Source organism: Schistocerca serialis, chromosome 1 (assembly GCF_023864345.2).
Source record: "Schistocerca serialis cubense isolate TAMUIC-IGC-003099 chromosome 1, iqSchSeri2.2, whole genome shotgun sequence".
Lineage (NCBI taxonomy): Eukaryota > Metazoa > Arthropoda > Insecta > Orthoptera > Acrididae > Schistocerca > Schistocerca serialis.
Genome location: NC_064638.1, coordinates 67,230,723 through 67,256,939, shown reverse-complemented (window position 1 = coordinate 67,256,939; position 26,217 = coordinate 67,230,723). Strand labels below are relative to the sequence as shown.

At 37.9% G+C, this 26,217-nt stretch overlaps 1 protein-coding gene across 1 annotated transcript in view; it reads right to left on the bottom strand.

Moving 5' to 3' along the window:
• The window catches only part of LOC126465924 (lysosomal alpha-mannosidase-like), a 137,779-nt gene that overhangs the window by 68,930 nt on the left and 42,632 nt on the right, over positions 1-26,217 (bottom strand). The window contains exons 8-12 of the mRNA XM_050096386.1: positions 18,813-19,032; positions 18,497-18,696; positions 18,166-18,356; positions 4,774-4,979; positions 4,480-4,696 (exon numbers count right to left, since the gene is read on the bottom strand). Coding sequence (XP_049952343.1) covers positions 4,480-4,696; positions 4,774-4,979; positions 18,166-18,356; positions 18,497-18,696; positions 18,813-19,032 — 1,034 coding nt within the window. The remainder of the gene's footprint in view (positions 1-4,479; positions 4,697-4,773; positions 4,980-18,165; positions 18,357-18,496; positions 18,697-18,812; positions 19,033-26,217) is intronic.

The following is a 26,217-nucleotide window of genomic DNA, read 5'->3' as shown; positions in this document are numbered from 1 at the left end:
CACACACACACACACGTACAGTATCCTACAAATACAAGGGTGCATAGTACCCCACACAGTTTTACAGCTGACACAACTTTGATTAATTACATAAAAGATATTTTTTTCATGGATTACTTAGTTAAGATTTAAGTAAAAACATTTTAATTATAACATTTCTATTCAAAATTCTAATTCAGTTCATAGTAAATATTTGACTGAAAATACTATTGACATTGACTATGGCATACAGTATCAAAATACACTACTGGCCATTAAAAGCGCTACACCATGAAGATGATGTGCTACAGACGCAAAATTTACCGACAGGAAGAAGATGCTGTGATATGCAAATGATTAGCTTTTCAGAGCATTCACACAAGGTTGGCGCCAGTGGCGACACCTACAACGTGCTGACATGACAAAAGTTTGCAACCGATTTCTCATACACAAACAGCAGTTGACCGGTGTTGCCTGGTGAAGCGTTGTTGTGATGCCTCGTGTAAGGAGGAGAAATGCGTACCATCACGTTTCCGACTTTGAGGAAGGTCGGATTGTAGCCTATCGTGATTGCGGTTTATCGTATCATGACATTACTGCTTGCGTTGGACGAGATTCAATGACTGTTAGCAGAAAATGGAATCGGAGGGTTCAGGAGGGTAATACGGAACGCTGTGCTGGATCGCAAGGCCTCGTATCACTAGCAGTCGACATGACAGGCATCTTATCCGCATGGCTGTAACGGATCATGCAGCCACGTCTCGATCCCTGAGTCATCAGATGGGGATGTTTGCAAGACAACAGCCATCTGCACGAACAGTTCGACGATGTTTGCAGCAGCATGGACTATCAGCTCGGAGACCATGGGTGCGGTTACCCTTGACGCTGCATCACAGGCAGGAGTGCCTGCAATGGTATAGTTGTTGGTGTACTCAACGACGAACCTGGGTGCACGAATGGCAAAACGTCATTTTTTTGGATGAATCCAGGTTCTGATGGATGCATCCGTGTCTGGCGACATTATGGTGAATGCACATTGGAAGTGTGTATTTGTCATCACCATACTGGCATATCACCCAGCGTGATGGTATGGGGTGCCATTGGTTACTTGTCTTGGTCACGTCTTGTTCACATTGACGGCACTTTGAACAGTGGACATTACATTTCAGATGTGTTACGACCTGTGGCTCTACCCTTCAGGTCCTGTGCGGGACTTTCTGGATACAGGAAATGTTCGGCTGCTGCCCTGGCCAGCACATTTTCCAGATTTCTCATCAATTGAAAATGTCTTTTCAGTGGTGGCCAAGCAACTGGCTTGTCACAATACGCCAGTCACTACTTTTAATGAACAGTGGTATCGTGTTGAAGCTGCATGGGCAGTTGTACCTGTACGCGCCATCCTAGCTCTGTTTGACTCAATGCCTAGGCGTATCAAGGCCATTATTATGGCCAGAAGTGGTTGTTCTGGGTACTGATTTCTCGGGAGATATGCACCCAAATTGTGTGAAAATGTAATCACATGTCAGTTCTAGTATAATATATTCGTCCAATGACTACATGTTTATCATCTGCATTTCTTCTTGGTGTAGTAATTTTAATGGCCAGTAGTGTAGTACTTGAGTATAATTACTTTTAAATAAAGTTAATGACTGAAAGCATTATCAAGTAAATCATAAATAATTTTATTTTGTGTATGAAATGAAATGGGTGTCACTGGCTACTTAGAGGCTGAATTATACTCATCAATACTTTCTTTTTAAAAATTTGAATAACTTAAAACGCATTTTAATGGAGGTAAATTAAAGCATTAATTACTGTCATTACAATCTTATTACAAAATTGTGCAATATTATAAGCAGTGGAAAGGTTGTAAATATTCACTGTAAATTTGAGGAACTAGTGTCTTCATGGAAAAGTGGAGTATAGCTGTTGCTCTGTTGTGTATACAAACAGGCTAATGGTTAGGAACTAATTGAGCAATGGGTCTTACCTGCAACAGTGCCTTTTCATTCCTGACTTTTGCAGAGATTGGAGTGTTCTGCACTGTGAAACATTACTGTAATTTTTACAATATTGTGAATTAAAAATGTCTGTCAATGAAGATATCACAAAAGTATCAGAAGCTGCAGATTCATTATGCAGTGAAGTGCCAAAGATGATGTTAAAAGATGCAGTTGTTTATTACAGAAGCCTGCTTGCTGCAAATAATTTGATTGCATTGGAATATTCAATGACGCTTTCTCGTGAAGCAATGTTGATGGTGAAGAAATTTACAGATGTACTATGGACATGTTGGCTGAAAAAATACTTGTGACTTGTGATGAACTTCTTCATGAAAATGAGAACTGTGAAGGCAAACCTTTTGAAAAGCCGAAGACACATCTCATTGGATGAATATGAACCAGAAGAAAAGAATTCAAGAGAAGTAGACCATCTTTCTTCGAATTACAAAATTATCTTTCTTAATATCGTAAAGGCTCATCCCATATGGAAACTGCAAACATTACAAAACAAAAAGGTGCAGCTGGTTAAGAAAGAAGGTATATATACCCCAATGGGAAGAAGACATAAAAAAAGGAGGCAATCAATTCGATAAATACACAGCAATCAGTTCCCAGATGTATGATTGTCCTGTTGACGCCCAAGAGAATCATCAGCAAGTAACTACACAGAATTTACAACAGTGGGCTTCAGCAGCAGCACAATAGTTTACAGATTTTGAATTTAAAGCTTCTGACAAATGGGTTCATATATTCATAAATAAGCACAGAATTTTTCACTGAAAAGTGACAAGATTTGTTTGAAGGAAAGAAACAAAGACAATCTAAGAAACCTCGGCTGCTGCAGACACTAAAATTGATATTAAATTTCAACAAAGATTTTGTTGGTAACACTGACAAGATAGGTATTTATTGCAGGATATTTAAAAATTCATTTTGCTATGTATTTTTATGATTTCTTTTTTCCAGGAAGTCAGTGTCACTCAATGTACAACAGGACTCTGACTGTCAATGGAAGCAAAACTACATCTGTCAAAATACACTACATGAATAAAGTGATGCGTGTTACTACCAAGCTACTTGCTCTGAATGACAAATTCTCTAATCCTATAGCAATGTTTAAATTGAGTCAGTCATTCTGATGAAGCTTTTATTTTCCTTCAATCTTCAGAGTTTCAGGTAACTTTCGTACTTTAACTATTTACTTCTGACCTGATAGGGAACTTCTTCTGCTGGAACCACAAGTGCAGTGCCTTATCTAGTTTAGTGTGAGTTGAAATTTTCAGACACTTCTACATTGACACTCTAGCATGGCTCCCACATTTGGTTACAGAATTTAACAGCTTGTCTTTGAATCTCTCACTGTTTTTACACCAATCCCACAGTCCTGAGAAACATTTGTGAAGATTTCATCTTTTTTCTGACTTTTCTATAATTTCTTATTCAATTTTGATTTATAGAACAATATGTTTGCATCTATTATCTACCTTGAACATATAAGTTGTGTGGAACTTAAGCAATAAATGTGATAGGTGTTAACACTTGTTGTCAATGATCCACTTTAGAGAAGCTATAGTATTATTGAGATCTGTCAGCAATTAGAAAAGTGCAGTTAACAGTGCATTCTTCATGGCAATGTTTAATGATATGCTTTCATTTCATATTAACACAGAGTAATAATTCTGAAAGAAATTGCTCCTGAAGAAAACATAAATCATTTTCCTTTACTCTTGGCTTTAAGTGAGTGGTAAGTTATCGATCTTTATCTCCAGGGGAGAGGCTAGGTGAACATATGGACAGAAAATTGGCCACAGACCTATCCCAAGGGCAGAGTCACCACATTTACCTAAGCTGAAAGGGGAAACAATGGAAAAATACTTCAAGGATGTCTGACTGGTGGTACTTGTCTTCTGGTTATAACACATGAATTACACAAATAATACTGCATTCCAAACAAATATGTTCATTCTAGTTATAACAGAATACTACAGAAATCATTTTCTTTTCCCTAGAATCACTTAACTATGCATGGATAATCTACAGTCAGATAATCTGGAGCTTACTGCATTACATAAAACCAGAAAAAGAAATTCTAATAAGCCAATCCAAGCTATATCAAAATTGTTGCAAACGTGCTAGTAGATTCAGCCTGCTACATTTCAAGCTGAACGGGAATCTGTACCCAGCCAGTCCTGTATACGATTTCAGTGGCTCAACTGGTGGACATATCTTGCAGTATATTGTGCAAAATGTGAGCAAAGAACTTTCAGTTTTCATACAACAATAATACAAAGAAAAGCTACAATAATTGCTGATGACTGAAATATAATACTGAAGTACAATAAATCATGGACTGAAGGAACATGGAATACAGTATGGTTACAAGACTGGCTATGTAATAACTTCATATTTAACTGGACCTTTCAAAAATTATTGACAACTTTATTAATAAATTAACAAAAACAATTTTGAAGTTTTGTTATTACATTTTAGAGCTAACCTTTGTATATTTTGACTGTCGCAGTTCCAGTCACCGTGGTTGCTTCGGATCCTACTGGTCGGAAAATGTAAGCACCAGATGATCTCTTATCAGGTCCTGCATTAGTTCCTGCCCATCCTTCATAGTAATAAAAATTTTGGCTAAGTGGTAACTCTGTTCCATTGATTATTACAGACTTTACAGTCCCTTGAGTTTCATGCAAAATTACCTGCAAGTACTACAAAAACATACTACATTAGATCGTTTTCAGCCAAAATGATCATTTTTGCACATTCAGTGTTTTGAAAACCTTACATTATTTCCAATGTATGTTGCATTTTCTGATATAATGTTTGAATAACTTCTCTCTTGTTTTGTACTAGACACATAGTACGAGTAATAGCCCAATGCTGGAACATCAGTGGCTTGAAAGACAATTTCTTGTGTTGCATTACTGTCTCTTCCAGGAACATTGTAAATAGCATCCGGTAGTGGTACCAACTGTATTATCTGCTCATTACCTGCAGTAAAATAGTATTTGAAATTAAATGCATTAATGATAGAATTATTAAGTACAAAATTCATAAAAGAGAACAATATATGCAATTATTTTAATAACTGTCTGATTTCATTGCTTTGTATGAAAAGAAAAATTCACAAGAGAAAATTGTGAAATCACAAAGAGACACAATGACTGGCCAGTTCTTATTTTCTTGAGGCAAAATTCCAAGTACTAAGAACAGACACATTTAATAGTACTAAAAGAGAGACAATAGACACACTCTGATGCTATCCGTTTCATCTTGGTCGCTCCTCTTCCTCACAGCAGGTAGGTCCCTCACAACCTGGAGTCTGTGAGACCTGTCCTTATTTTCCATCCTTCCCCAACCCATTCCACATTCTTCTCTGAGGAAGGAACTAAGTGATCTGTGGGTAGTATATAACATTTCACCTCCTGAACATTTTTGATATCCTTATAAAATTATCTTGTTACATTCCAGTGCATTGACATAAAAGTGAATAAGAAGGTTTAATAACAGACCAACTTATGCAAGACATTGTGGGATTCCTGAAGAACTGTAAGGTCCACTGATGACACAAGCATACTAATAAAGGGCCCAAACATATCCACACCAGTTGCAGCAAGATGAATAATGAAATAGGCTCACAACTGATTCACAGCAAACAGCTTAACCCTTAATCTTAAAAAACCTCATATTAAACAACTCAAAACAAATTAAAGTGACTTACAAGTCCAGAAGCAGAGATCAATGAATGTTTACTGTTGAGGCTCCATGGGTGAAGTTCTTAGAAATCTAGATGGATTATAAACTGAGACGGCTCCAGCACATGGCTAAGTTAATGAAGAAGACAATTTCTACCTGCTGTCCACTGAATAATCTCATCCATCATGTTGACCTGCAGTCAGGATTGCTAGCATACTTTCACCTAGTACTGTCCTACGGCATAATTTTCTGGGCCAATACAGCACATTTCTACAGAAGCATGTGGTAAGAATATTGTGTAGAGTCCCTCTCCAGAGACGTCATGGTTCTTAATACATATGTGTCAATATATGAACTTTCTAATAGCACATATGGCTAATAATAAAATTTAATTTAGGATGATGTGTAAAATTCAAAACTGTAATGCTAGAGGTAAAAAAGATTTCCTTACAGATTATGCATTCCCGTCCGGGGTTCAGAATGGAGTTTTAAGTTCTTGCCTGTAAGTTAAGTCTATAAGATGGTGTCTGTAAAGATTGGAAAGGAATTCAGAAATTTCCAGATGTTCAAAAACAAAGTAAAAGAGTACTTTATGAGATACTCCTCCCACAATTTATCAGAATAAAGCTGTACCACTGAAGGCAACAGAAGTGTTCCACAAAGCTACCGTCCAATCTCATTGATGTTAATATATTGTAGAATTGGAAAATATATTATGAGTTCAAGCTTAATGAGGTATCTCTATGCCAATCAAAGCTGATTCTGAAAACAATGTTCACATGAGACCCAATTAGCACTTTTCTCATATGACATCCTGAAAGTCATGGATTAAGATAACCAAGTGGATGCAATATTTCTTGACATCTGAACAGCATTTGACTTGATGCCACTGCAGCATATATTTATGAGAGTACCACCATATGGGGCAATGGCACCTAGTTAGAAAACATGTAGTTTATGGAGATGGATTAGGACTTGCAACCACAAGACCCAGATTTTTATGACATAAAATACCACAAAAGGTATCACTAAAATGCCCCAAAAATATCAATAAAATGATGTAAAGATGATATAAAAACATATGTAATGTGAGTTATAAAATAAGATTACTGAAAAACTTTGTATGAAGAATAATTTATTTAAAATTGCTATGTTTTTCTTTAAGAAATCTCATTCTTTGAAGATGTATGAAAACTGTTTTAGAACCATCTCAGAGCTATCACAGTATATGACAGTAGCATGCAGAGGTTCTTGAAAGGGAGGAAAAGTATGTTGTCAGACAAGGAAGTTAGCTGAAAACACATTACTGGCTCCAAAAGTAGAACAAAAAAAGAAGAAATGTTTCAACAATACATGCAAAATGGCAGTAGAAGCTAGCATCACAGCCAGCAAGGAATGGCTACAGAATAGCATAAACCAAGAACTAGAACAGGGCCACGGGTGGGCACAGATGGAAACAAGCGAGACCCTATGAAGAGGCAAAAGGTTGTACCTCAAACTCACTCTACAGACAATTCAGAAGGACCAGAAAGCAAAGAACATCCACAAATTATATGGCATCATAAATGACATAAGCAGGGGTACAACTGGACTGCAGCTATTCATGATATCAATGGTAACATTATGAGTGAATCAGATGATATATTACAGGCTTGGAAAGAATATTTTGATGACTCACTGAACTGTCCTGAAACAAAAACTAAACTCGAGCAAAGTTGCTTGCCAACTGCTGAATCTTCTGTGAATGACAACACAAGAACATCTAATCAGTAACTTGAAGAAATTAAAAAAACACAAAGCAGCTTAATCTGCCAGACCCTAGTGGAGTGATCATAAACTTCATGACAAATTGTTTCATATTATTCTTAAAATTTGGCAAGATAGTAAAATACCAGATGACTGGAAGGAATCAATCTCTGTCCCTACAACAAGAAAGGAGATAAATGAAACTGAAGAAATTACAGAGGAATTTCCCTACTAGACACAGCATAGAAAGTACTGTCACATATAATATTGCAAAGACTTACACTCTATACCGAGGACAGAATGAGAGACTACCAGAATGCTTTTTGCAGAAATAGATCAACACTATTTTGCATCAAGACCATAAATGAAAAAATATGGGAACATAACTAGAATATCTATTAGCTGTCCATTTTGTTTCAGAAGGCAGCAACAGAGTGATCATTGAAACTGAATGTGGATCTAGACTGAAAATAGAGTCTCTACTAAGCTCATCAGCCTGGTCAAAATGTGTATGGAGATGGCAGTGAGCAGGCTGATATATTGTAGGTCATTACTAAACTGTTTTGAGAAGAAAACTGGACAGAAGCCAGGTGAGGTGAGATCCTCACTTAGTTTCAACCTTGTAATGGAGAAAGTAGTAAGAGAAACCAAACAAGCAACAAATGGAAACATCACAGATAACCATCAAATACAATACCTACATAGATGACATAGTTTTAACAGGAAGTAACAGTGGTGAAACTGAAACACTGTTTAAGATATTAAATGAAATGTCACAAAAATATGTTTAAAAATTAATGAAGAAAATTAAAACACATAATCATACAAAGGGAAAAACATGACTACAAGACAATGTTAAGACTTTCACATAGAAAACTAGGCTTTCAAGAACACTTCCAACATCAAATACCTTGTTGTAAATGTAAATGATTGCAATAGAAGACATCTTGATACCAAATTAGATTACAGAACACATACAAAGTTTACTTTTACTGTCAAACACTTCTACCCTCCAAACTCATGACCAGGAAAAGCAAGCTGAAACACTACAACACAGTCATTAACCCAGTGCTGCTGTGTGGAGGGAAACATGGAGCATGAATAAAAGAGAAGAGCGCCCATCTCTCAGACTTAGAAAATAAAGTGCACAGAAAGTGAAAAGTTTGTGGGCCAACATTTGATCAAGCAACAAAAAGATCTGTTTGGAGATCCAATGAAAAACTAGCTAAGCTGGCTGAGCAACCCTTGGTAGTGAACATCAACAAAGTAAGACGTTTACAATGAGTAGGCCATATTGTCAGAATGGACCCTGACAGAATTGTCCATCAGATATATAACAAGAAGATGGAAACTCAAAACCCCTGGGACTACCAAGAAGCAGATGGCAAGATGAGATGACCCCAGACTGCAGAGTGAAGGGTATCACTGAATGTAAGGAAATGGTGCCAAACTGGAAGAACTGGATAAATGAAGAAGGAAGGAATATTGGGTTTAACATCCCACGAACATCAAGGTCATTAGAGAAGGAGCACAGTCTCTGATTGTGTCAAGGATGGGTAAGGGAATTGGCTGTACTCTTTCAAAATAACCAACCTGCGATATGCACGGAGCGAATTAGGGAAATAATAGAAAACCTGAATCTGGATGGGTGCATGCAAGTTTGAACCATCATCTTGCTGAATGTGAGTCCAGTGTGCAAACCAATGCACCATTTTGCTTGGTAGGAAGAACCGGATGCAGATAGTGGAGTGGCACAGGATCACCAAGACCCAAAGATTCCACTGGGGTGACTGGTAGTATAAATTGCCCATGTACTAAAAGTGCTTTAGAAACTAATATTAGAAAACAATGAGCAGATAACAATGTCCTCAAAATTTCTAAACGTTATGTATGGAGAAAATGTTTGGCCCCTACTGAGATGAAAACCTGCTGGCATCCCTTTGCTAGTAGTGGTACAAGGTAACCTATACCATGCACCATACAGTGGCTTGTGAAGTATGTCTGCAGTTGTTGAGGTAGCTAGTGTGGTAAAGTGATTGTTGCACAACATCTACAGTATCATGAATGATGATCTCCACCCAGGAAAGTATTCTGTATTCCTGGTGTGTTTTACAATCTCTGTGGCCTCTCTGCATAGCCTTTCTTGGTATCCACTTCTGGCCACCGGTGCTTGACTCTTATCAGCCACCACATTCATTTTGAGAGGACTCAAGTACTGGCAGCCTCAAGTAGATAACATGAAAGGCTATACATAGAGACCATAGAAATTGTAAAATATCCCAGGAATTTCAAGAGGAAAGAGAAGGGCATGGAAGTAAATCACATTTCAATCTCTGTGATGAAAAAAGATGTGTACCAGTCTTCCACCATAGGGTGACAGCACAACGGATGAGGGCAATCAACAATGCCTAATTGTGCTCGAGTATTCAAAATACGTGGCTCATCCTGCTGCATGGGAACATGTGTAAATGAAATTTTGCTGCAGTCAGCAATGAGCCAGGGTGTGAATCAGACATATGAAGAGGCCAAGATCCTCCTTGAAAATCCCTCCAGAGATGGGGATGAAACATTGGGTCTAAATGTGAAATCCATTAGACCATGACATTGTACTGATCACATGTATTCCCACAGTTCATGTTTAAAGGCAAACATCATATGAATTGTTTGCTTATTGTAACTAGTGGATAAATATGATAATAGAGGAGATACTGAGTTACAGATAGACTCAACAAAAAGACCTTCACACTTCAAGCTTTCATCCAATGGCCTTCATCAACAATACACACACACACACACACACACACACACACACACACACACACACACACACACACACAAACACAACTCACATACACAACTGCAGTCTCAAGCAAATGAAACCACACTGCATTTCCATCCTGGATTTTCCAGTCTTTGATTTATATGATAATAAGTAGTTTTTAATAATTTAGTAAAAAGTTGAAGTAGTTGATAAGTGCCTTCAGATTTTCTGGACAGATACAGTTGCATTGGAGAAGAAGTCTTCCTTCAGAAGAACTACACGGTTTAGTAGAATGGCAATTCAAGAGATATTGGTTCACAATTTAAGATCATTGTAGATCATAAGCCAAACTCATATTCATTTCGTCAAATAACAAGACACTTCAATAGGCTTAGATTTAGGTAATTTAATTGGCAATTTCAGTACATTGTAAACATACTGAGAAAATGCAGTCAATCAGCAAAGGAACTTGCTCACAAAACACTTCTGTGTACCATCTTGCAATGTTGCTCACTTGTGCAGAACGTATAGCAAACAGAACAAATGGGGAATAACAAACATACTCAAAGATGGGAGCCACAGATAGTCACAGGTTTGTTTGATTCCAGGAGAGCGTCACAGAAATGTTAAAAAAACAGGCACTTGAAGATAGATGCAGATTATCCTGGTAACCTCTAATTGTACTTACAAAGATTCAAGAGCCAGTATTAAGTGAATAATCTAGAAATATATTTCAGCTCTATACATATTGTTTCATAGGGACTACAAATACAAGATAAGACTAATTACAGTGTGCACGGAAGTCAGGGGCAGCAAAGATTTCGGCTTGGAGGCCATGCCCCGGACCCAAGTGCCAAAGCACTCAGCCTTGTTTGGCATTTCTCCCACACCACACCATGCCATTCAAGTGTGAGGAGGGGGAAGAGGGAAAATTGCAAACTTGCTGCATTTAAGTGGGACTGCGGTTGCACTGCATACTACTTTGTTTCATATTTGGTCATTTTTCAACAACATATGTCAAAACAGAACTAATTTTCAGTATCATTTAATTATTTTCAGTGCACTGAAGATATAACATAATTTTTATGTGGTACAAACTGTCGGCATATGGACAGATACATACAGTTTCAGAGTTTCACCCTCAAGTTGCCATGTAATCATGGCTTATTTAGGTTTATAATCAAAAAAAGGTCTTTCACACAAATATATCAATCAAATTATTGCAGTGCTTTTGCAATCTTGTTATGGAGACTTGGAAACTCTACTAGAGGAAAGCAATGTAGATGTCTTGGGAAGTTTTAATGTAAAAAGATTTGCCATTAAAAAGGAGTTACCTCATAGGTCATTCAGTTACATCTGCACATGCACAGAAAAACTTTCAACTGAAATGGCAAATGATCTTGAAAACAGATCAGGAACACATGAAAGATTGACAGTGTCCTCAAAATCTTTATGAAACTATCCTTACAATTCTTTCAAGGACACAATGAATTCTTGAAACCTCATGTTTTCTTTAACACCAGTGAGCTTAGGGAACTGGACTGTCTTTGTCAGAATGTGTCCCTTTGACAATGTGATTTTATTTTTCAAAGCATCACCTATCAAATCAAAAAGAGGCTACCTTGCAGTGTCTTACTGTGGGCAGTGTGCAGTCAAGTCCGCTTCAAATGCAAAGTCTACACTCCATTCCAGATGTTCTACTTTTTGTTCCTGCACTACTTTTTCCTTCATAAATTCAACATTAGTGAGATTGAAATAAAAAAATTCCAGGCATTCTCCTTGACGTAACCAAAGTCTTTTGCAGTAATACATGAGGTCTCCACAGTCTTTGTTCAGTTCCATTGAAAACTGTTGCAACTGACAATGGAATAACATATGCGATTTTGGAAATTTCACTATTTATACCATCAGTTTCTTCATGTGCTCCAAGCCTGCATATGTAGTACTAAGGCTCTTCAATGTATTGAATAATGAACCCCATCTGTCAAGTATCGTAATTATTTGCTCTTTCATTGTCAACTAAATCTTTAAATTCTTTCTGCTTGATCTTGTAATGTTCTCTCGCAGCAAACAAATACACAGTATCTGTCTCTTAAGTGAACTGAGGAATCTCATTGCTCTCTTCTGTCATTCCCAGCATTGTAAGGGATTGCAATGATAGATTGTTAGATTGCCTGTTTTTGTGTGGACAGCCATGGACCAGTCAACACTCTTACATACTATGAACAAATAGCAAGCTTTAAATAGTGCAGAGAGCGCAATTCTGCTGAACTCAGAGAGTAGTGCCAACTGAAAAATGCCACACCGGAATACTAAATGAAATATCATGCTGTAACAGTTACTTCTGGGAGGGATTGTGCAAAGCCAAGTGACAGTCCTGGCCTGGACCCACCCGCAACCCATACACTGCATGCATGGAGTTTCGCATGCCATGGCTGGCTGATGTAAGTAGTCATTCTTCTGCCCTCCATACACAACTGGAATAGAAAGGAATACTAACAGGTGGCACAATGCTAAGTTCTCTCTGCTGTGCACTTCAGAGTGGCTTCCAGTGTATGCATGTAGCTCTGCTCTTTTCTCATTTGCTTTATATAATTTGTCTATTGTTCTCTTTTTCTCTGACTATTTAGCAGATTATTTATTTATGTTTTACATGGATCATAACTGCAACTTCCCACAATGATGTGGAAGAGCTGAATCTTTGCAATTATGGTACACATTCTTCAGTAAAATTAATTTTGTGTGATGCCTTCTTTAAATCTGTATGTTTATTAACCATGAACATTTAGGTATCTTTGTAACATGTATAAAATATATATATCAAATATGAACATTTTAAATGAGTCAGCTGTGTGGGTTCAGCATGTGAAGTGTGTTGATGAAGATTTAGATGACACTGGTTGAGAGTATTTTTCCAGCATTTTTCAAAATGTTGTTTGTCATGTATCTCTGTAAGCAATACAATAAAATATTGGTATTTAATACTGGATTTAATATTTTTGAAAGAACTTAAATGATCTGAACATTAAATGATGTGTTCATTGTTAGTTGCAGTATTAATAAGCATGAGCAACTATATATTAGAGGGTGGGAGGAGATCATTAGGCTTTAATATCACATTGATGATTGAGCAACTAGAAATGCAGCACCAGATCAGATTGGGAAAGGATGAGAAAGAGAATTGGTCATGTCCTTTTCAAAGAAATCATACTAACATTTGCCTTAAACAGTTTAGGGGAGCCATAGAAAACCTATGTCTGGATGACATTTATTTATTTATTGTTCTGTGGGACCAAATTAAGGAGAAGTCTCCATGGTCATGGAACGAGACAATACATGAAATTATAACACAATAGTAGAAACAGATAAAATGAAATATAAGAAACATATTCAGGTGACAATTCGTAAGTTTAAATAAAGAAAATCAACAATGTAACACTGGAATTTGCTTAATTTTTCAGCTCTTCCAGGAGCTCCTTGACAGAATAGAAGGAGTGAGCCATGAGGAAACTCTTCAGTTTACACTTAAAAGTGTTTGGCTACTGCTAAGGTTTTTGACTTCTTGTGGTAGCTTATTGAAAATGGATACAGCAGAATACTGCACTCCTTTCTGCACAAGAGTCAAGGAAGTGCATTCCACATGCAGATTTGATATCTGCCTAGTAGTAACTGAGTGAAAGCTGCTAACTCTTGGGAATAAGCTATATTGCTAACAACAAATGACATTAAAGAAAATATATACTGTGAGGGCAATGTCAGAATTCCCAGACTATTGAATAGGGGTCGACAAGAGGTTCTCGAACTTACACTACACATAGCTTGAACAGTCTGTTTTTGAGCCAAAAATACCCTTCTTGAATCAGAAGACTTACCCCAAAAAATAATACCATATGACATAAGCGTATGAAAATATGCGAAGTAGACTACTTTTCGTGTTGAACAGTCACTTATTTCAGATACTGTTATAATGGTAAATAAAGCAGCATTTAGTTTCTGAACAAGATCCTGAACATGGGCTTTCCACAACAGCTTACTATCTATCTGAACGTCTAGGAACTTGAACTGTTCCATCTCGCTTATAATATACCCATTCTGTCTGATCAAAATATCAGTTCTTGTTGAATTGTGAGTTAGAAACTGTAAAAACTGAGTCTTACTGTGATTTAGCATCAAATTATTTTCCACAAGCCATGAACTTATTTTATGAACTACATTATTTGACACTGTTTCAATATTACACACAAGATCCTTCACTACCAAGCAGGTGTCATCAGCAAACAGAAATATTTTTGAATCACCTGTAATATTAGAAGACATATCATTTATATAAATAAGAAACAGCAGTGGCCTCAGCACCGACCCTTGGGGAATGCCCCACTTAACATTGCCCCATTGGAACTGAACATCACTACCACTCTCAATATTGCAGAGAATTACCTTCTGCTTTCCGTTCTTAAAGTAAGAGGCGAACCAATTGTAAGCTACTCCCCTTACTCCATAATGGTCCAACTTCTGCAATAATATTTTGTGGTCAACACACTCAAAAGCCTTCATTAAATCAAAGAAAACACCTAGCATTCACGACCTTTTATTTAATCCTCACAGAGAAAAGAGAATATAGCATTTTCAGTTGTTAAACCATTTCTAAAACCAAACTGTACATTTGACAGCAAATTATGTGAATTTAAATGCTTCAGTAACCTTGTATATACAATCCTCTCAATAACTTTAGCAAACACCGATGGCATAGAAATAGGGCTATAATTGTCAACATTATCCCTGTCTCCCTTTTTTTTAAGTGGCTTCACTACCGAGTACTTAAAACGATCATGAAACTGACCACTCCTAAAGGAAAAGTTACAGATATGGCTAAGTACTGGGCTAACATACATAGAACAATACTTCAGTATTCTGCTAGATACCCCATCATATCCATGAGAGTTCTTGGTCTTTAGTGATTTAATTATTAACTCAATCTCCCTCTTGTCAGTATCATGGAGGAGCATTTCAGGTAACAGTCTCAGAACACTTTTCTCTACGAGTGCTCCATGATTCCCTGTTGGGACTAGGTTTCTATTTAGTTCACCTGCAATAATCAGAAAGTGATTATTAAATACTGTACATATATGCGATTTATCAGTAACATGGACATTCCCACTACGCACTGATTCTATATCCTCGACCTGTCTCTGCAGACCAGCCACTTCCTTTACGACTGACCATATGGTTTTAACTTTATCCTGAGACTTAGCTATTCTATCTGCATACCACATACTTTTTGCCTTCTTAATAACTTTTTTAAGCACCTTACAGTACTGTTTGTATTGGGCTGCTGTATTTAGATTTTGACTGTTTCTAACATTTTGATATAATTGCCACTTTGTTCTACAGGATATTCTTATCCCTCTAGTCAGCCACCCAGGCTGCCTGTTTGTGCTAGTACCCTATTTTGATGTTCTAAAAGAAAGCAATTTTCAAAGAGCATGAGAAAAGTCTTGAGGAAAGCATTATATTTATCGTTTACTGTATCAGCACTATAAACATCTTGCCACTCTTGTTCCTTGATAAGGTTTACAAAGGTCTCTACAGCAACTGGATCAGCTTTCCTAAGAAGTTGATAACTATGTGTAAAATGTGTTGCAGCACAAAAATCTTTTAGAGTTAAAATTTGTGCATCATGATCTGAAAGGCCAATCACCTTTTTGCTAACAGAATGCCCTTCTAGTAATGAGGAATGAACAAAAATGTTGTCTATGGTTGTTCTACTGTTCCCTTGCACTCTCGTTGGAAAGAATACGGTTTGCATAAGATTATATGAATTAAGGAGGTCTACCAGCATCCTTTTTCTTGCACAATCACTTATACAATTAATATTGAAGTCACCACATATAACTAACTTTTTGTATTTCCTATAAAGTGCACCAAGAACCTCCTCTAGCTGTAGCAAAAATGTTGTGAAATCGGAGTCTGGGAATCTATAAATAACAACAGTTAGAAGTTTAGCTCCACTAAATTTAACCACACCTGCACAACATTCAAACACCTTTTCAGTGCAGTACTTTGAAACATCAATTGACTCAAATGCGATACCATTTTTCACATACATGGCTACTCCCCCACACTGCAAAGAGCTCTAGAAAAGTTGCCAGCCAACCTGTATCCTGGTAAAGGAGGCCTCTGAATTATCTCCTTCTTTAAGAAGTGTTCAGATGTACCAATAATTTCAGAGTCAACATCTATAAGCAGTTCACTAACTTTATCTCAAATACCTTGTATATTTTGATGAAATATACTAATTCCCTCATTAATCAGATACCTAAGCTTTGTCAAAAGTGGTTCCTTTGTTAGAGAGACTTCCCTTAAGCAGGAATACCTATCAGCTGACTTCAATCTAAAATAGGTACAGCTCTAAGATCCACTACTACAGGAATTTTCCCATGAGTGATCCCACCAACCCCACCTATGCTGTCACCTATAAGCTTTGCCAACCTCCCCTTTCCATACCTGTTGAGGTGCAGGTGATGTCTAGTGAAACCTGTCCTGATGATAGACTCCACCGACACCACTGAAATGTCTCTCATGCCTTCTGTCATCAGCGCACCCCAAAGTCTCATGTTATTATGCCTGATGGCTGTATTAAGATGAGGCCGATCGTAACGCTGAAACAGTTCCATGAAATGCACATTCGTGTTGCCAGTCTGAGTGGCTATCTTTTCCAGGTCACCATCTATGTCATACTCCCCATCCCTATCAATAGTATTACCAGCCCCATCCACAATCACTACCTGATCCTCTTTAGTAAAATCCCTACATAACCCCCCTATGTTAACAGTCACCTGAGCCAATCCTGCATTAGGCTTCACAATGCTGGTGACCTGGTACTCACTCCCCAACACTTCTGGCAACTGCTGGCCTACACCTCTACCATGAGAACTACCTAACAGCAGAACCTTCTTCTTTCTTTTAGACTTTGCAACTGTCCTAGCCACCGTAACTGCTGAGGTCTGCTGCATACTTCCTACATCTATAGCTACTAGAGATTCCTCTCCACTAGACTCTGACAGTTGGTCATATCTATTGCAAACACCAATAGTAAAACTATCTGAAAATCTCCGTAAGACATACATAACAAAGACTTCTTAAGTGCAACAGCCACAACTTTTGGGACCTTCCAAGATGACAAACCAGTAATAGACATGGACCTTCATTCATTCTTTCACATATATTCCACAAACAGTGAAAAGTGTGGTAACATGCTGACCATTTACGTGATTTTTATTCATACCAATTTATAGTTAATTATGTTCAGTCTATCTCCATCTAACTCCCCTCCCCACCTGCACCCTGCTCTCTCTCTCTCTCTCTCTCTCTCTCTCTCTCTCTCTCTCTCAGTTGCACACACACCACATTATTAAACATTCAGAAATTCTTCTTCAGTGTAGAAGGATTAAATTAGTCCAGTAACACATTAACAGGCAGAAGCAACCACTGTTGGCTATTTCTGTGAAGTATACTAACAATAAATTATGAGCAGTGCTAATCAACTCACACTCATAAATATTGGAAGTACTCCTCTCTTAGTTTATATGTGTATATCAAGAGAAAAGTAATGGCCTTAAAAAAAGCTCTGCCCCTCCACTTACTCCTCTTACATCTTTTGTTTAATGTTTCAGACAAAGTGTTTATGTAAATTTGAACAGGCCAATACCAGTTGCCTATATTCTGGTAAAATTAAATAGAAACATTAAAGTCATGTGGAATTTACACCCCTGATCCACATATTCTGGTAAATTGTTTGAATGTCTAATGTGCTGGTGGTGGGGGTGGGGGATGTCCAGGGGACCTGTATAAAGAAGAAAATGTCAGAAAGCAAATGAAATTTATAATTGGGCCCCATTTGGTTTATCAGTGAAATAATAATAGACTACCACCATTGCTGCTTAATAAAAATAGAATAATCCTATTGTTACTTACCATTTGCATCTGTCACAGAGTATGTGCCATCCTGCACAGGAATACGGACATAATAGGATGTTGCTTGGCTTAAAGGATTATACACAGTCACTACAAAATTCGATGAACTCTCAGATATATCACACTGGCTTATGTTGCTGAGGAGGCATGATGAGAATGAAAGTGTGGAGTCACCACCAGCAGATATCTTACTGTAAACAGAAATGTACTTACATAATAACAAAGGCCCCAGTTGTTCTACATTTATTGTAATGTCACTTCCAGATTATATATTTTCTTCCAAAATCATTCACTGTTTGAACAATGAATTTCAAACAATTGCATTACTTACTTCAATGCCCTATCGACAATTTTTCCACAATGCTGAAATCCATCATAAAGCATGAGATTGTAGTCATCACACACATTCTGTTTTTCTGTCCCTGTAATGGCATCATGATGTTGATAAATTCCCATAATATCTTGTAATTTTTCTAAGTCCTCATAGTATGTGTCCTCAACATCTGCTAATGCATACAGCTGTTTGCATACCTGAAATAATTTAGTTTTCATGTAAGACATATTTCCTTACCAACAATGTTACTACAATATTTAAAAAAAACTGATGTAATTATCAGAATTATCCTTCAAGCTGTCCTTGTAATTACCTGAAGAAAATTATTTCCTTGTCTCTCATAATATTTGCTAGTTGCTCTTGATGTGAAATATCCTGTCCAGTACTCATGAGCATCACCAGCATAAGGAAAGAAATCATCTTCTTTCAGTTCCCATTTTATGTTTGCATCATTCACAGCTTTCAGGTAGCATGATGGTGTTGAGTATAATGCATGCAGTTTACTTCCTTCTGTCTGCCATTCATTCACATACCTAAAAGCAATATTTTCACATGTGCATTTTTCTTCAGAAATGTTTTCCTGTTGCTCTCACATTTTCTGTGCACAAAAAACAATTTTGTTTCCTGATTCATATGCCTTAAATGTACATTAAAAATCATTTACATTACACAAATCGTATTCCCTCAAGAGAATTCTCTGAAAAGTGGAAGAAATATGTTTTATTCAAGAGCAGTACTAATGATGTACTTTGTGTGATTTGAGACTGATATAGCTAAAAAAATATAAAAGATGGGTACTGAGTTACTCAAAGGCAGTGTTCCCAGTCTGTGTAAATTAATTAATACATTACTGTGAGAAAGAAAGCTGCTTCTCACCATACAGTGGAGATGCCGAGTCACAGATAGGCACAACAAAAAGACTCTCACAATTATAATACATTTCATCCTGGATTGCCCATATTTTAATTAATACATTATTTTCAACAAGTCTTCTGAAGGAAGTAAGCCAACATAGAATTCCTTAATGCACTTAATCTCCACAATTACACCTAAAAGTGATGTCACACATTGAGATACGGTGTTGAATAGATACACATGCATGTGTCTAACTCCATATGTACAGACATTAAATTCTTGAAGTGTTTATGGGGATACATTGTGGGCCATGTGATCCTCAAAAGTAACTGCAACCATGTTGCCACTATCTACATGGGCAAGGCAACTAACAAGCTATCTGTCCTCATGAGCAGCCACTGCCAAACTGCAGCTGTACCACCCACCTGCTGAACGCACTGCCCAGCATTATGTGCTTCACTTCAAGGACTGCATCACAGACTGCATCAAGTGGATTCTTCCTACCATAGCAACTTGTGTATGTATTAACTCTGCCTGCAATATATCCTTCATTCATGTAACATTTATGGCCTCAGCCTTTGCTAGTCCCTGTCCTCCACCTACCTATGCCCTTCCCTGCTTCCACTCCAGCAATACACATGCCTTCTATCCCACCAATGCACTACTGCACTACTAGTCTTTTCCCCTTCTCTACTTCTCTCTTCTCCCCCCCCCCCCCCCCCCCCCCCGTCTCTCAAGCATAGCCTCCTGCCATCAACTAGCATATCTTGCCCCACCACATTCCTATACACTCCCGCAGTAGCATAGCATTCTCCTCCACTCCTACCTGTTATCCCTTCCCCTCCCTAAACTATGCCTCCTCCTTACCCCCCATCCCCCCCCCCCCAAAACACCAACCAGCCACCCCAAATTGCTGATAGTATCAGACACAGTCACAGTTCAGTCACGCCCCAGTGCCAGTAGACTGACTGTGTGTGTGTGAGTTGTGCTTGTCTGAATGTGTGAGTGTTTTCTGTTTCAGTAGGAGGACTTTTTTGTCCAAAAGCATAAATGTTGCTCTAAACATGGTGATTTCCCTCTACTGGACAATCCATGATGCAGTAGACCATCGACAGCAATGAGTGATGTGAATAAGGAGACCATTGATCAAATCATCCAAAATGACAGATGTGTGATGACACGACAGCTTGCTGAAATGACTCGTTTGTCATGGGTAGTGTGTTTGTCATGGGCAGTGTGTTTGTCATGGGTAGTGTGGTATCATTGGTACAGTTACTAGGGTACAGAAAAATCTGTGCACTTGGGTGCCTAGACTATTGACAAGAGAAATGAAAATGATAAGGATGACCTTTACTGAAGAGTGAAAATAGTGTTTTGACAGCATCATTACTGAGGATGAAATGTGGTTGTTTTTGTCCAAACCTGAGAGCAAAACCCAATCTATGGAGTAGTGTCATCCGAGTTCCCCTCGGAAGAAGAAACCAAGACTTTCATGAACAGCAGGCTGAAAGGTGATGGCCTCCTTCTTCTGGGATCAGTGTGGTGTCATTTTCATTAACATTTTGGAACCTGGCTCCACAATTAACTGGGACTGTTACTGTTTGTCATTGGACAAGCTGCAAAGTGCCATCAATACCCATCAATACACAGCTTCAGGGTTAGCTCTCAGACTACAACATGACAATGTCAAATCCCATACAGCCCTTATGACGTACGAGAAAATCAGGAAAATGGGTTGGAAAATTGTTCCTCATTCTCCCTACAGTCCGGACTTGGCTCTGTCTGATATTTACCTCTTTGGTCATCTGAAGGCCCATCTGCATGGTAAAACATTTGATAGTGAGAAAGACCTTATTTCCTGTGTCAAGCGATGGTGTAAAAGTCAATTCGCAGAATTTTACCAATGTGCATTTACGTCATGGAAAGAACATTGGGCCAGATGTGTCACAGCTGATGGAGGCTACATTGAGTAGGCTCAATGTATAGCTTAATGTTCCAAGTATGTTTACAAAAAATTTCATTCTCCTCCTGCAAAAAATAAAAAAATTAGACGACTTTGCAAAACTTTTTGAACGCCCTTTGTACTGCAAATGAAGCTGAACCAAGTTGCTTCATGACTTGTAGATTACAGGTGTTCCAATTCAATATGTGTAGTCCTTAAAACTGAACACTGTCTTTTTTTGTAATTCATTATTTGAGTGGATTAAATTTTTAGCTTCTGGCCCCCTGTGTAATTACTGAACTGAATTTATTGTCATTCCAGAATCTGTCTATAGTCATTTTGTCTAGAAACAAATGATAATACTTTTAAATATTTATTAGTTGCCCTTGCATTAAGGGGTCTAACTCTGTTTCTTATATGAATACTTTCTCATCTGCAAAAGATGTATGGCATTGCAAGTGACAGATCAAAAATGTATATCAAGGAACAACAAAAGACCAAATACAGAATTTCTTAAAACAATATATCTGAGGCTTCAAACTGAGAACACCCATTGCAATGTAATGATCATGAAAGTGGTAAATTCTGCTTTCTGTCATGCAGATAAGATATAGAAAATGTGTAGGCAATGTCTGGTATCAATTATGCATTGTTATATTTAGTACTAACTGTTTGCCATTGCCTAGTTACTACCAATCCCAATTTTTTATTAGATAGCATAAGAAATAAAACACACAAAAAGGCAAGGATCAATATGGCACAAAATAATCAGATAATGGAGGCTAATTAATAAGGGATCAGCTTAGCTGACTACATAAATAACTTACTCGTGATCATTCTAGCAACTACTCAAACATTGCACCCAAAAAGGCAGTAAATTGACTACACGAATGATCAATGTTATTTTTATTTTGCTTTATCGATGACACCCTCATTTTTTTCAAAATCTCAGGAGTAACACAAACCTCATTTACAGCAAGTTTTTCATGACTCCCAGAAGCTGGCTTGATGATCAGTTTAGACAAGTGTGGTTTTTTTGACAGAATGAAGTAAAGTTCCTCGGTTTTAACATACCAGCAGATGAGTTAACTTTAATGATGGAGTGTGTGTCAGGCATACAACAGATTCTGCTTCCAGCAACATTTGTGGACTTCAGGCAGTTTCTGAAATTATTAATTGTTATTGCCAGAAGCTGTTCCAGGCAGCAACACTGTTGGAACCATTAAAAAAACTGCTCAAGGCAAATACGTGGTTGGTGTAAAAAAGGTTCCTTGGGGCAACAGGCTGTTAGCAGTATTTGACAGACTAAAGGAGTATGCTGTGAGGGTAGTAGTGCTCACAAGCCCTCAGATTAATGTGCCACTAACCATTATGGTGGACACCAGCCAGTGTGGGGACAATACTTAAGCAACTTGTTGACAGCACTCGGCGGCCTCTCAGCTTATTCCCTGTTGCTTACACCTGCACAAAAGGCTTGGAATACTATATAGAGGGAACTTTTTGAGGCACACGCAGCTATCTATCACTTCAGAGATTTAACAGATGGCTGCACTTTCGCTATTCATGCAGATGATGCACCAATAACGTCTATCCTCAGCAAGGGAACTCCAAAAGATTTGCCGAGACTCCTCAGACATGCCAATTTTATTTCACAATTCACCAAGAATGTCTGTCACATTTGCAGTAGCAAAAACATTGTGACCAATTGCTTATAATGGTGTTGTGCGAGTGTAAAAACAGTGAACTGGAACCACATGGCCCAAGCACAAACTCTTCAGCAGAATTATGTGAATTATGAGCAAATGGACGATTTTGTCTGACACTCAAGCATTAAAAACGTCAGTAGGATATTTAACACTGTGGTGTAATGTCACACATAGTATAACACATATGTTCATTCCCAGAAATTTCCACCAAACAGATTTAGAGGTATTCCTGGCCCTTCACACCAGGGAGTGAGAGCTATGATGCAACTGCTGATGAGGATGGTGGTGTGCCCAGGAATGAAACAGAAAACCCCAAGTAAGCACAACAATGTGAGAGATGTCAACAATTAAAAGTGGTGCGACACATCACCAGCCCCACATGAAACATCATCATGCCCTCAGCAAGATCTGGTAGGGGCCCCACCTTACTCAAATGGCTGTAGTAGATCATTTTACAATATGGCTGGAGCCATGCCCAGTCACAGACATCGCTGACACAACAGCTGCCATGACAGTACTCAGTGGATGGATTACAAGATTTGATGCACAGTAAAGTATTGCAACTGACAGGGCAGACAGCATGCAACAGCATTATTGCAGGAACTTCATCATATCTGTGAGTGCAACTTCATCCATACAACTAATTATCACTCTTCCAGCAACAGAATGTTGGAAAGATTTTGCTGTACTGTGAAGGTGACACTGATGTACACTATTGATACAGGAGCAGACACCCAACTGCTGGTCCTGCTAGGACTGAAGTCAACGCTTAAGGAGTACTGGGGCACACTCCTGCTCAATGAGTCTATGACAAAATGTTGCAGCTACCAGCAGAATTGCTGTTGGACATACCAACGGACTTCTGTGTGACAGTGGTGTTTTCAGAGTTTAGGTGCCACATATGTGAAACTATGGCACTTCTCCACCTGACACTACCCAAGCTGCTAGAGGATAAAGCCATTTTTATGGATAAGGACTTGTTCAACAATTCCCATGTGTGGCTTCAAGATGAGTGAGACCATCCTCCATCTACACGGTGCTATATGGGTCCGTTTCCAGTTAAGCAATGTGGCCCCCACAACTTCAAGATTTGGGGCAATAACTGGGATTAAGTGGTCTCCATTGAGAATCTTAAACTGGCACTCCTACAAGTGGCCAAGACAAACATGACTACCAGTGCACATCCTCAGTGCTCTGTTGGTCATTGCACACGAATCCTTCTTCCAGTCCATGCATGACCGACTGCCAACAACAGCAGCAGCCCAAGCAGCAAATACCAGCCATAGCTGCTGGAAGTACCAGTATTGAGGACTCGTGCAGGGTGAGTGGTAAAACACCAGTTCCCTGACGTTTAAGGGGCTCCGGATTTTTGAAAAAGGGTTGGAAACCAAACAATCAACTATAATAAATGCCTTCAACTTGGAAATGTGTCATCTCTTTTATACTTGTAATCTTTGATGTTATTTTGGGTTTAAGCGCCTATTTCTGTTAGTATTCTGATTTTGTGCTTTTGCAGTTGTGATTGTTATAAAGGTGTACAACACTATCCACGGTGTTTGCATCAATCTTACTGTCACACTAAGCATTCCTACATATTTTGCAGCAATGAAAACTTTCATCTGTAAAGATGATTCACCATTGAACATTATTCCATGTCACACCACTGGATAAAAATATGCAGAATATACCAGCTTTGGCCGAGTGGTTCTTGGCGCTTCAGTCTGGAACCGCGAGACCGCTACAGTCGCACGTTAGAATCCTGCCTCGGGCATGGATGTGTGTGACGTCCTTAGGTTAGTTAGGTTTAAGTAGTTCTAAGTTCTAGGGGATTGATGACCTCAGATGTTAAGTCCCATAGTGCTCAGAGCCATTTGAACCATTTTTCTTATGCCAGCTTGCTGATTTGTCTTTTCTCAAGATTTGACGTGATTCAAAGTACAAACATGGCTGAACTAAGTTGTTTTAGGAGTTCTAAAGTGTGTTTTTTTCAGTTTAAATTCTCATTAATATTAGCATGAATGATTCTGATGTTCCCACCTTAGTTATTGTTTCCTCACCGTAAGCTACATGTACCCTTGGTGTAGTACCTCTAAGAGGTGCAGAATGGAATATGTTGCATCATTTTGAAATTGCTAGTGAGACCATTTGCAGAAGCCCACTCAATAATACTTTTAGAATCTTGTTGGCTATTTCTTCTGCTGATATACATATATTTGGATTGATTCCAGTTCTAGTGTCATCCACAGAAAAATTAATTCTGCATGTTGCATGTTAGATGGGAGGACATTTACATACATGAAAATAACCATGGACCACAGCTGAACTTTGCGGAGCCCCATAAGTGATTTATACACTTAAAAGACTCTCCCTTGCTTCATTGGTTAAATTGTTATGTATAACTTTCTGAGTTCTTTTGGTTAGATATGACATATCCATTGGTTGGCTATAACATCAAATTCTATAAAACCTCATTGTTTCTACAAGTATATTGTGAGTCACATAGTACCTTATAAATTCCACTTGACCTAGAGTTCTGAGTGACATTTATGTCCATTTTTTTTATTTTCAGTGGTTTTACATAGATTCATCAGTTTTTGGATCCAGAAGTTCAATATCCACTTAGATAGATCACAGAAAGTACCTACCAGTACTAGTTCATGATTTAAGGTTTGTAAAATTTTGTGAAAGAATGCATAAATGGCATTCTGAGTTAGTAAATCTTCTGAAATCCAAACTATGACTTACTGAAGATATTATAGTTTCTGAGGTCAGATACTATTCTAGAATGAATCAAGTCTTCAAAAATTTTGGAAACTGATTTGAATAGTGAAACAGATAACTAGTTATTCTGTATACCCTGTTGTGTTTATTATATTGTAATATATCATTACTAAGTCAAATTATTGTATCTTAATGTATAGGTCTATACCGAAATATAGCTCAATAATCTTAATGTACTGTAGGTTCTTAACTGTATCAAATTACGTGTACATTTGATGACATCCCTATGATACTGCAGTGTATATGAATGAGCAAATGAGATAAAGTTATAGGAAAAGGAATGAATCTGTCTAGGCTTATAGTGTAAACATGAATTGAGTTTAATTACATGTTTTAAAAACTATGGATTCAGCAGTTATGCCATTAATTTTTGATCCATTTTATCTGGCATCCCCTTCACAGCTGCACCTCAACCCTAGATGTGCTAGGAGCAT